The sequence below is a fragment of the Amphibalanus amphitrite genome, unplaced genomic scaffold (assembly GCF_019059575.1).
Source record: "Amphibalanus amphitrite isolate SeventyFive unplaced genomic scaffold, NRLGWU_Aamphi_draft 000692F_arrow, whole genome shotgun sequence".
Taxonomy (NCBI): Eukaryota; Metazoa; Arthropoda; class Thecostraca; order Balanomorpha; family Balanidae; genus Amphibalanus; species Amphibalanus amphitrite.
Window position 1 is genome coordinate 286,127 of NW_024882186.1, and position 13,111 is coordinate 299,237.

A 13,111-nucleotide genomic window follows, 5' to 3' on the forward strand; every position below is an offset into this window, starting at 1 on the left:
TACCCCGTAATTGACTACTTTTGATACATCTCAGTGACCGTCGTGGCACGTGCCACGTGAAAAGTCAAGGGTGTTCAAGCAGTTTTGCAAAAGTAGTGATTTTGAGAGGCCCATATCTCAGCAGCGGCTTGGGCGATTGTCTTGCGGTAATTTTTGTAGGGTAGCTGCATCCCTTCTACCAAAGGTCGGATACTATTGATCTATGTGAGTGGCCCCCACTGCACGTGCAAAATGCAAAAAGAAGAGGTGCCAAATTTGTTCCTATTTCAGTAACTCGGTAATTACTGGGGCGATTTCGCTGAAACTTGGCATACAGGTAGGCACCCACCAGGCAATGCATTCCCATGTGTTGCGGTTAGGGTGCTACTGCACGTGCGCACGTGCAGGGGGCGTTTCCAGATCTCGAGAACGGCTGGGCCGGTTGCGCTCAAATTTGGTACACGGTTGGGGACCGGCTAGTAGGGTGCCGTGCAAAAGTCAGTTTGGACCCCGTTTGCACGTGCGCACGTGCAGAATGCCGCTTCCAGATCTCAGGAACGGCTGGGCCGATTGCGTTCAAATCTGGCACACCGCTAGCGACCGGTTAGAAGGGTGCTTTGCACAAGCCCGTTGGAAGAACCCTCTCGCCCTTCCGCACGTGTAGGGCTCACTATCTCGCTCGCTCGTTCTTCGCCCAAAAGGCGCTTTACTGTTAATGTATAACATGTTTTGGATCTTGCGCTGCAGCGCCAAGTTTGGCGGGCTGTAACTCTAAGACGGATGATCCAAATGCCAAATGCTATACGGCATTGAACGTGCATTGAAACAAAGAATAATATGCATTTTAAAAATTTTCAAATATAAACTATTTTTGATATATGTATAACACATCGAGTTTCCTTTCATTTGCATTTTTATGCCTGTGGGACCAATTTTTTTTTAATTTTTATTTACTTAAGACATTTTTGGATCGTTATTAAGTAGTATGCAAAAAATTAGGAAGGTGTTCTTTCTATAAATGTACAGGGTGATTTTTTAACTGTTAAAAAGTAAATGTCAATGGTGGTCCCTAAATCGAAAAATCGCGTGCAAAAAAGCAATGCACGTGATAGATAAATCTGGGACATTTTGTATGATGTCATGATTTGTCCCTTTTAACCGAAGGCCTCGGCCCCAATGGAGCCTGAAAATGTCCCACCAATCGGGCACGCATGGTCCACCGCCGTTCAGTAAGGAACGACACAAAACGATGATTTTGAAGCATTGAGGCAGTTCGAAGCATACGATCATCGAGGAGATACCCCAGAAAGACGTTAAATAATGCACGAACAAGTTTGTAGTCTTAAATAACCCTCAAACTGTCCATCTGGCGTATGTGCAGCCTCTGAAGAATCAGTCTTCAGGGAGAAAGAAAAACAGCGAATCAGACACCACCAGGGCCGCCAGTATCGAAATCCTCGACCTGCCCTTCATAGGCTTCTAGTTTTTGGACCCAGCTATGGCAGATATAACAAGAAAACAGTGGAAATATCTGGCAGAGCTGAAAATGGGTGATAGGAGCCTTTTCAGTCCGCCCGCCTAATGAGTATGTGAGTCCATGGTGCTGTTCAACACGTGCCCACTTGCCCAGGCGGGGTGATTCGTGTTGGTGAGAGAGGGGGCAACTTCAAGCACAAGTAAAATACACGATGGACGTTCCTTCACATCGTGTCTGCATGAAATCAAAATGTCCCAGAATGCTTGTCATCCTGGTATATAATTTTGCAATATATATTTGTATTTTAATGCCACTAGACCTCATTACTTTTTAACAAGTAAAAAAAAATCACCCTGTACTTATTTTGCGTCACCGTAATGGTCTCGAATTGTGATTTCGGGAAGAGAGCCTACAAATGGCGTGGTAAAGCCGCCTAGTGACATCACTAGTTACTGAAAGTCCAATTGAAGTCATTTTTGCCTCACGTTTGCATTGTTGACCTTGCGTGACGTCATTCGTACATCACTAGGGTCATAAGAGTTTTTTTTTGTCGTTAACTCTCGATCAAATTGAGCTAGAGAGACGGGAAAGCTGCCAATGGGCTCGGGAAGACCTGGCGAATCTAATGATGTGCAATATGATCTCATTCACCCAGCTTCGTGGCCTGACCCGACTGTTAACCATCTCTGTGGCGGCGCTGTTTGTCCAGCGCCACGCTGGTTGGCTTTGCCGCGGACTGGGGGCGGTCACGTGATGCCCGGGGGCTGACTGCCGGCTGGGCCGCCCGGTCGGGGAGCGGAGCCAAATACACGGCAGTGTGCTGACCCGAGGTCAGCGACTTCAGTTGACCTCACCAGAACAAACAGTATACCATTCGACGCGCCGGAGCTAGGCAAACACAAAGATGCTAAAATCGCGGCTCTGCGACCATTTGTTGCGAAGTTATCTACCAAAAACCGGACCCGTAATTTGGGTCACTTGAAATTACCTCAGGGGTCATCAATGAACCCGATACCTTAAAATGTGGTATCATTCAATGCATCTTGTACCGGCGCACATGCTCGTTTTTCCGCAAGGTTCTAGCTCCATTAGAGGCGAAACGGCGAGCTGGGGTCATACCGACCCCCCGGAAACCCATTTTGTATGCATTAAAATGAGGAACTTAGAAGGAACACCTTTCTAATTTTTTGCATGTCGATTTTAAATGACCTGAAATTTATTTTGAAGAAATAAAAATGGCAAAAATTTTGGTCTCAAGGGCCGTTATAGACAATTTAAAAAAAAAAATATTACGACTTTTTTTAATATGTAAAGCTTTTCTTTCCAATTTGAAAAAAGCTGTATTAATCTTTGATTCATCGTTATGTTCAAAACTGTTTACCGTTTGTTGCTTGCTTAGCTCGTTTTTGAGTTATAGCTCATCAAACTCACCCTTACAATCTGAAGTTAAGAAAATATTATGCAATGTAGCTCAAAAAGTTTTCATCTGAGAAGTCTGATATTTTGGCAGGTGTTTTTGGAGCCTATGATTACCCCTAGTACCAATTTTCATTCAAATCTGAGAGATGAGGGTGACACGGGCCTGGTACGATCTATCGTGGAATGCTCCAGCTCTGTCCGATAAAGCAGTTCGGACTTGACACACCTCGGATCGATTGGCACCCCCCCCCCCCCCCGCCTACTGCTGTTCGGCCCCTGATCGAGCTAATTGGGGCTAATGCTTCGCGAAAAAACGAACGTGCTGCACGTGAGGAGAGGAAGCTGATGATTTATCTCCAGAACCGCTACGCCGATCGTCACCAAACTTTCAGTGCCCTCCCGTGAATGGCTTTTACACATTGTGACCAAACATTTTTCCAAAGTCTATGATAGGTTGGCTGCCAATGACGTCGGAGTGCCGTCATTTCTGCCATTTTCGACCCAAAAAAAAGGTTTCACGGGAAGAACTGTCAGGCCTACAGCCTTAGAGATGCAGAAAAATGTTTAAGACATAAATGGTGTAGAATTAACAACAGGTCTTTAAAACTGATATCTCGGATTTTTGAAATTTTGAATTTTCACCCCAAAAATAAAAATGTTTTTTGAATAGGTATAGTAGCCGAAAAATCCAAAAAGTTTTTTAATTTCGAAAAACGGAACATATGTCATAGTCCCTACCGCCTTCTATCCACATACCAAATTTGAGATCGATAACTCTTTTTTGGCCAAGTTATAGCGAAAAAACTTCAAAATTGATGACGTCAAATTTTCAAACTCAATTTTTAGCAATTCTAGACCATGTAGCGCAAAACAAATGCCACCATTAGAATGCCCGTGACGAGCTACATCGAATCAATACCCATTTTTGCAAAACTATTAACTTTTAAATTTGACCTTTTTTGACCTGACTTTGACCTGACCTCCACCAGAAAGTGACCTGAACCGTACCTGATGGTGTTATTACCAACACAATTGAGTTGGAAATGAAAAATTGGCCATAAAACATGCATCGCATAACCCTAGTAAAGTTGGGTTCATGTGCTGACACTTGTTGGCCTGACCTGTGACCTGACCTGATATTATCAGTGACCTCCAATAGCAACATATGTACTATTATGTGTTCACTAAAAATTGAAACAAAGTTTAGCGGACTGTATCTTCAGTAAAAATGTACCGATTTAAACAAACGAGACATTATTGTAAAGCGCATTGCACCTGCTGCAAGCTGTAGAGCGTCAACAGCTTTGCCTGATCCCCATATGTCTCTTTTTGGACATTTGCTTGGAAGTGTTTTCACATGCTCTGGCACCAGTGGGCCGTGAATTTGGCCAATTCATGGCGGTGGCGAACAACCAGTTGATATTTTCTATGAAATTTAAAGACACCAACATACGTTATAGCCTTCGGCAAAACACTTTTAACCCTCGCCCCGTTGGGGTGGGGGGCCATTTTGCCCCCCCCCCCCTGCGGTTTTTCCTGAACAGCAAGAAATCGGCGGCGCGCAGCGCCGCCAAATTTGCAGTAGGGGAGAACGGGGCGATTTGGCCGCCTTTTTGTAAAAACGATATTTTGAGAAAACCAGTGCGTGTTTGGTCGATTTCTCCATGGAGGGGTGTGGGGCGTTCAATTGTTGTTCTGGCCTATTACTTGCATCATGCCGGGACATCTCGTTTCGGTGGTAATTAGCCGTTCTTTCAAAGACTGCACGGTGGCCAAATGACCCCGGTACCGGGGTCATTTGGCCGGGGGAGTGGGGTCATTTGGCCGGGCATGTGATTCAGAGATATAGGTACCTATTACAGAGCTGAGATAACCTGAAATATTGACGCCCAGGATGTGCTTAACTCATGAATTCTGGATTGACTCGACGCATGACTGATGTGACGATTCAGATTTCAGATGCCCCAATGCTGACACAAATGATGAGAATCGTGACTCATCGTTGATTCGCCTGAAATCCTTAATTTTTCAAAGGACTAGGCTTACACTCGATTCATTTGAATCAGTGCAAGTGAGGAGCCACATTTGATTTACGAGCTTACGACTCATGAGTTGAGCACTGCCCAGTGATAACAACAGCCAACTGTAATGGCTGCCAAATCGTAGATTGCTTTAGACAATCGCACTGCAAAAAAAGTCCTTTGTGCACGAGTTGTTTGTTTATTTCAAACTCTGTCGTAAACACGAAATAAAAACGATTCCAGCAGGCCCCGTCTTCGACCCAGCACTTCAGATCACATCCACTGTAAAATACGGTCCCGACGACATGGACACATGTCCAGTCATCACTACGCTTCACTGTTTTTCACCTTTGCGCCCCTGTTTCTTCGACGGTCCAGCTCCCGACGTTCGATGGTTCGACGGTCCAGCTTGTGGACCCCGCTGTTTGCTCCTCGCCATACGTGCCTGTTGCTCGTCCTCCAAAGCCGTCCGCTCCGGGCTGTTATGTCATGATTTTAGAACGCCCTTTCTTCCAACCGGCTTTTCGAACGTTGATGCGCAGCTGCGGAAGTGGTCGGATGGACTCTGGGCTTCCGACAAGCAACTAAGACACGGCGACAGCAGGCGGCTGGAGCACGGCCGGCCCCGGGGCTGGCGGCTGGAGCACGGCCGGGACTGGCGGCTGGAGCACGGCCGGGGCAGGCGGCTGGAGCACGGCCGAGGCCGCGGCGTGCTCATCTGCCGTCGCTGGGGCGACAACCGGTGCGAAGACCGCCGTCGGCGCAGTCTTCGTCGTCGAAGATATCCCGGTATAGCGGGGATATCCCGGCCGCTTCGAATCTCTTAACCCGCGGATGTTCTTCCGCGTGAAGGTGGCGTCTTAGGCACGACGAAAAATCGGCGCCACCGGTAGAGGTCGATGTGACGTCCCGGGTTCGCCATCTGCCGCCGGGTGCCGAAAGCCAATCAGCGGACACCTTGGTTAGGTCGTCCCTTGCATTTAGACTGCGCCGCATTACCATCCTCAGCGGCAGAACTTAGCCAGCGCAGCGCGTCGCTCGCAGACTAGGCAAAAAATCAACTGAGTCGCTGGGCGGCCAATTCGCCCCGTATGGGGCGGCCAATTTACCCCAATATGACATTTTTAGGAAAAGGGGTCCGCAGACAAGCAAAAATTGTTACTTAAACTTGCAAAAGGGTCAGACAGCTCCCTGAATCACCAGATTGTTCTACCAATAGTCTAGAGTTAAAATTTTGATGTCACCCAAATAAGGGACACCATGCAACTTTTCGTAAAGAAGGAAAAGTTACGTTTTTTAGCCAAAATTCAAATATCGTTGGCTTTACAAAAATCTGGGCGTCGTCGAGTTTCCTTAGTTTCTTTCCAAAGTAGTTCTTATGACGGCGGATGGTGCCATATTAAAAAATAATCGCTCGGGACCGTCAAAACGCGTAGACATGGGGCGGCCAAAGTGACCCGGGCGGCCAAATGACCCCGCTCTCCCCTACCTTCCTGGGAATCAATTTGACACCTTCACACCAAATTTCAAGTCTTAGGTTACCTTAGGTCAGGAGTTATTGAGGTCAAACTGAGGTCATGTTCGAGCAAAAATGGGCAAAAAACATGCAATCTTGAAACGCTCACCAAATCTACAGTTACCAAGCAATTTCAAAGTTCTTTATATGGTCTAGTAGACAAAAAGCGGCGCTACAAAACTGCTATCTCGGATTTTCAAAATTTTGGGTTTTTGACCCCCAAAAATTCAAAAAATTGATTTTTTTAGAAAAACTCAAAAAAATCCAAAAATAAATCCGAATTTCGAAAAAAACGGAATAAATGTGATAGTCCCTGCGCTCTTCTATAAACATACCAAATTTCAGATCGATATCTTGTTTTTTGGCCAAGTTATAGCGAAAAAACTTCAAAAATGATGACGTCAAATTTTTGAACTCAATTTTTAGCGATTCTAGACCACGTAGGGCAAAACAAAGACCACCATTGAACTCCCCGTGACGAGCTGCATCGAATCAATACCCATTTTATGCAAAAATATCAACTTTGAAATTTGACATAATTTGACCTGACCTTGACCTGACCTTGACCTGACCTTGACCTGACCTTGACCTGACCTTGACCTGACCTTGACCAAAACGTGACCTAAGCTGGCCCCAAAGGCTGCCTGACCCACATAATTGCATTTGTCATGTAAAATGGACCATAAAAGATGTATTACACGACACTTTCATATTGTGACCCCCCAGTGACCTGACCTCTGTGACCTGACCTGGTATCAGTGACCTCAAATAGCAAAATATGTGTTTGAAGAACATTTCCCCATCGATGATTTTCAATGAAATGCATTTTACTCGATTTTACAACGCATTTCTTGAAATGCCTGTAAACGGTGAAAATTCGACCTTTGACCTGACCTGTGACGTCATCGGTTTGACCTAGGTCAATAAAATTGCGTCACAAGGTAGTTCGCTGATAGGGCTATCCAACACCGTTTGCCGCTTGTCGCTAGGTTGCGTGGTTCTCGAGATCTTAGGGGGGGGGGGGCCAAAATGCCCCCCCCCCCCAACAGGGCGCGTTGCTCGGCAGAGCCCAACGGGGCGCGGGTTAATACTCATTTCTTAAATTTCAGGCTTGGCAAACGGCTTATTGGGCCTCGTTCCAAGTGGAATTTTTACATCGGCCGGGGTCCTCAAGGCGCCCCTTAGTTAGTGTGCTGGCGCGAGGTCAGACCAGAAGACCACCTTCTGGTTACATATGTTGTTGTGCATGAACTTCTAGCACTAAATAATACATTTGGCTCCGAAAGTATCATATTATATAGGACCAGCCTGGAGGAATGAAGTCCAACTGTTGATATGCTTTGAAATGACACATACACCATAGCATCCAGCGTTAGCTTGCATACTGACACTTAAATGGACGTTAGCTCTTGTATCATCGATAGCATCACTACAGAACACTCCATTGTCTAGTTAATTGTCGCCCTTTAACTAAAAAGATAACTTTCTTCCTTAAATAGTTCGACCTTTTTCTGAACTTTTTGGCCATCTGAACAGTTGACCATTGCATATTTACATCTATTATCTTATGCTGTTCCCGGCCGCTTCGAGAAATCATTTACGCCGTTTGTTACTCAGCCTAGCCTCAGGTGTGTTATATCTTCTTCGTGTTGGTACAGCTGATACCTTACTGATCAGCAGCATTGCGCCGTGAGGTGCCAAAAAGCCCCTCCACGTGTATTTTCGGGGCCCCGACCTTTCCTCAGGTCAATATCTTCACAATAACACCACTTCTGCTTTTCGGACTCCCACACCCACATAGAACTTTCTTTCCACCATGCGGTATGTAACTAAGTTCGACATTGTAAGTTTTCATTAGGTATTTGTACGTCCGAGACTCTCCCATTGACGCACTATTTTGGGAAAGCCTGCCAATGGACTTCCGATGGTCCTTATTTAAAGCGACCTCCTGCGCGACTGTTTGGATTATATCCGTGAAATTGTATGCTCGATATGATGAGAAATGTTCCTTTTATCTCTATGGTAAGTTGCATCGAAATAGCTTGCTTCGCTTTTGGTGTGCAGTTATTCAAAGTTTGTGTCAATTTTTAGTGAACACCTTATAGGCAACTGACGCCACATCGCTGATTTTCGACAAAATGCGTTTTACTCGATGTTATAGCGCATTCCCTAGAAGACCCGTGAACGGTGAAACATTTTATCTTTGACCTGACCTGTGACGTCATCGGTGACCCTGAGGTCAATGAAATTTGATTTCTATCGACAAATTTGACAGGGCTGTCGAACGCCGTTTGAACTTTACGAATCCGTCCAGTAGTTTCGGAGATACGGGGGGGGGGCAAAAAAATGCCTCCCCCCCACCGCGCGGAAGGTGGCCGGGAGCCCCACCGCCTGCCGGGTTAAAATGGCTATTAGTTACGTAGGTAGCTGTCCGCGACTGACTATCGTCCTAACACTGATTTGTGGCTGGGACGTATGGGAATTCCTATGCACGCTTCGGCAGGCGCGAAGTGGTCGACAGTGTCGCCTTGGGATCTGGCGACAACGGATCATGAAACTACCCGAGATAAAGCGAGAGAAAGTAGGTTAAATTTTATTCGTTCGCAGAATAAACTCAGGCGAAGCTCTTGTGCATTGCAATTATTGTTCCTCGACGGCTTTTCGTTGACTTACGCTCGTCCATTTTTATGTAGATAATTGACAAGTGACAGTCTACGCATGCAAAGCTCTGAAATGGCCTTATTCGTCGCGCGGGATGACTGGTGACCAAGTCTGAAATGGTTTTCTGTACGGTACGGACCCTTTGAACGGTACTCGTCAGTAGGTCGGCTTTCACTTACAGTCCTAAAAGAGACCGGCTATAGTGACGTCACCGCATTGCGTCGGCGGCCTTACGGACGCCGCGGCGCGTGTGAGTCACCGTAGCGAGGCATCTGCTCCGCCGGGAAACTATTGAAATCGCAGCCTCATCCCTCTGGAAACAACCAGAAAATAGTGCGAATCCGGCGTGCCTCTGGATGGCATGCCATAACTAATTTCACTAGTTTCCCTTTCCGACTGCGGTTTTCAAAATGAGATTCATCATGAATAGCGAGCTGCCGTCTGAAGTGGAGTCGTCGGCATGCGGTGGCCGGTCCTGTCGCCAGTGGGTCAGTGCCCCTCCCCCTCCTCCCCGGATCAGCGCCGGCCAGCCGGTCTGCCACCCGTCGACCCGGCTCGCTAATCCGTCCAGTTGTGGTGCGGCGGCGGCCGAGCCGAGATGTGCGCCCGCTGGTCGGCGCTGGTGTTGCTGCTGGTGCTGCTGTGTGTGACCGTCAGACGGACCGTCGCCGTCGAGCTGGTCGTGGTGCACTATGAGCTGCTGGCCGAGCGGAGTCCGGCGCTGCTGGCCGCGCTGGCCGACGCTGTGCGGGCCGTGCGCGCCGCCGAACAGCACGTGCTGGTGCTGAACGCCGCCGGCGCCGATCTGGGCCTGCTCGCGGACGCTCACGCGGTGGGTGTGCAGACGATGGGCGGGCTCGGCTCCGTGCCGCTCGTCTCGCACGTCGGCGGCCCCACGGTGGCGGCCAACCTGCAGCTGCCGGCGCCGCTGGCCACCGCCGTGACCGCCTCGGTGACGCTGGAGGTCGGCGCCGCCGGCCGGGTCGGTCTGGTCGGCGTGGTGCCGACCTCGCTGGAGGCCGAGCGCGCCGGCGGCGCCGTCACCGACCCGCTCCAGGCCGTGGGACAGGAGGCGGCTCGGCTGCGCGCCGCCGGCGTGGGCACCGTGCTGGCGCTGGGCCGGCTGGACGGGGAGACGGCGCTGCAGGTGGCGCAGCGGCTGCCCGGCCTGGACGGCCTGGTGATACCCGGCGGACTGCGGCCGCACGCCGTGTACCCGCTGCCCGTGGGACGGGACGCCGGCGGCGCGCTGCCGCTGCTCGAGGCGCCGCTGGTCGCTGCGCCCGGCTACCTCGGCGTGGTGACGCTGACGCTGGCCGCCGACGGCCGGGTGTCCGGCTGGCGCGGCCGCGTGGTGCCGATCCGGGCCCCGGCCCCGCCGCCGGCCGCCGCTCCGCCAGTAGCCGCCGGGACAGGGTTCTGTCCGCCGGTCGACGGCCAGGTGGGCGCGACACTCTCCGAGCTGGACGGCCGCATCGACTCGTGTTCTCAGCGCGAGTGCTCGCTGGGCAGCACGCTGGCCGACGCGTTGCTGCTGGCCGCTGTGACGCCGTCGGCCAGCTCGTGGAGCGAGGTGTCGCTGGCCGTGCTGAGTGCCGGCGCCCTGAGCAGCTCGCTACCGCGCTGCGCCGTCTCCGAGGCCGATCTGGCGGCCGCCGTGGCCGCCAACGCGACGGCAGTGACGCTCTCTCTGGCCGGCATCCACCTGCGCCAGGTGTTCGAGGTGTCTGCGGCCGGCCGCGGCTCGGCGGCGTTCCTGCAGACGGCCGGCGTTCGTGTGGTGTACGACATGACCCGGCCGGCCGGCCACCGCGTCCGCCGGCTCGAGGTGCTCTGCTCGCAGTGTGTGACGCCGCGCTACGAGGAGGTGCGCGCCGGCGCCATGTATCGGCTGGTGACCACCAGTTACCTGGCCGCCGGCGGACACGGCTACCGGGTGCTGCCCAGGCGCGGCCGCGCCGTGGCCGACTCGGGCCGGCCCGTACGCGACATCCTGCGCCACTACCTGCGCTCCCGGTCACCGGTGCCGCCGCCCACCGGTGGCCGCGTCTTCTTCTCCGGCCAGGACGGACCGGTGAGCGACCCGCCGGCGCGCTCACCAACCGCCTCTACCAGTACGGAGAGGGCCGCGGCGGCCGCTACCACCACGGCGCCACCTGCGGGCGGCACGCGGCCGGCCGAGACCATCGGCGAGGCGCTGCAGTCGACCAGCGTGTCCCAGATGGTCCTCAACTCGGCCCTCTGGAGCCTCAGCGGATTCTTCATGCTCGGAATGATGATCACGGCATTCTTTTAAACGTGACTCGTGATACCAAAATATGTGTTGTGTTTTTGTTCATTGTTTCATTGGACTACCGATGTCGATGTTGCGCATGTATTTATTATGTGTTCCATATTTCGGGGATAATGTCGCTCATAGTATACAGATGCTTACAACGTTTGCCTTAGTTAGTTAGGTCGGCAACTTGCCGCGTACGGCTCGGCTGTGACATGCCTATATGTTGGAAACGCTTGTGTTGTTATTTCGTGCTCGAGGTGAACTTGCTAGGATATTTTTTCCCGTGAGAGTGATAATCTCAATCTCTTAATGAATTAGATTCAAAATTATACATGGACCTGAATATTCGATGTGAGTATCATGAAATGAAACGGAAACTGCACGCTATGAGTTTTTGTATGTTGAGTTCGGCGAACGAACTGCGTCAACCTTCTGATCCAGCTAGCATATTACTCGTACTTGAAAATGAGACCGAAAGGTTACATGCAAGGTGCGATTTCCTCCACTTCAATCACATTCTTACGCCATTCTACTTTCTTCGGTCTCGCCGGCTGTCGGTGGGGTCACAGACAGTCCCCAGCTGTCGGTGGGGTCACACTGACAGTCCCCGGCTGTTGGTGGGGTCACGATGAGCCCCCGGCTGTTGGTGGAAGGTAGGGGTCACGCCAGCAGCTGTCGGCGGTGACACCGACGGTAGCCGACTCTCCGCCGCCGGCCACAGTCGTGCTGCGGTGTCGGTGGGGTCACACCGTCGGTCCACGGCTGTCAGCGGTGACACCGACGGTAGCCGCGTGTGCGCCGCCGCCGACGGCCGCAGTCGGGCTGCGGCCGGCGGTGGGGGCGGGTCGGTCCCGAGCTGAGCTCTCCGTGGCCGCGGCCGGTGCCACGTCGGTAGTGGTCGGACACTGGCGCTCTGCGGGACTGGGAGTTGGGACAGGCGGTGGCGGCAGCGCCGCAGACGATGTAAGACCAGGTGAAGCCGACAGAGGTCCTACACGGACCAAACTTCAGCCACGAGCGGCCTCACGAGGACTGAAGTACGATGGAGGGCGGCCTCTCGCACAACCCGAGCTGAGGTCAAGGAGGACGGCACTACACGGACTGAACTGCACCAGAGGACGTTCCTACAAGGACGAGCGGCGGGGGTCGGAAGAGAACAACACTGTCCGAGCTGCCACTGTACGGCCCACGGCACTCACTGTGACAGGTTAGTGCGACCTGCGAATGTCGATAATCAATAATTGATAATTGTGCGAGTGCGATAGCTGTATTTGGCGTATTTTCCGGTTTCCAATCATCTGTCGGGGCCGTGCTTCAGTTCAGATGACTATAGCTGATCTCCGTAAAAGGTCTCCTGGCCACCGTCCATATCTACCTATCGTTAGCAAAAATGTGTAAAAGTTTGAAACGTCTAGGTATTTAAACTTATACCTACTTGATCTTATCGAGACGTTTTTTTCAGGCCATAAATGATGCAACTAAATTTCTCGTTATGTCGGCTTGGTATTGGATGAAGTCAATTGCATTTCGGGCGACACCTACTTTTCATCACAACATAATCGCCTCAAAACGTCTGCAGGATTTATTGGCCTACCTACATCCTACACATCGGCAGTTTGTAGGTATTCACCTACATATTGGCATCTGAATGAGTTTATCCAGCTGTGTGAGATACGATGACACAACAGTTGTAGTTACCATCGATCCATTACGCTGCGGTCCTCTTCGGAGAGCGGAGACTGCAACGGCGCACAGAACGC

General features: G+C 51.0%; 1 protein-coding gene across 1 annotated transcript; it reads left to right on the forward strand.

The window, feature by feature from the left end:
• The first annotated feature begins 9,671 nt into the window (after positions 1–9,671).
• Positions 9,672–11,369, forward strand: LOC122364693 (5'-nucleotidase-like). Its single transcript, XM_043335318.1, has 2 exons — positions 9,672–9,725; positions 9,846–11,369. Exons 1-2 carry the CDS (start codon positions 9,672–9,674, stop codon positions 11,367–11,369), a joined length of 1,578 nt encoding a protein of 525 aa, XP_043191253.1.
• The last annotated feature ends 1,742 nt before the right edge of the window (positions 11,370–13,111 follow it).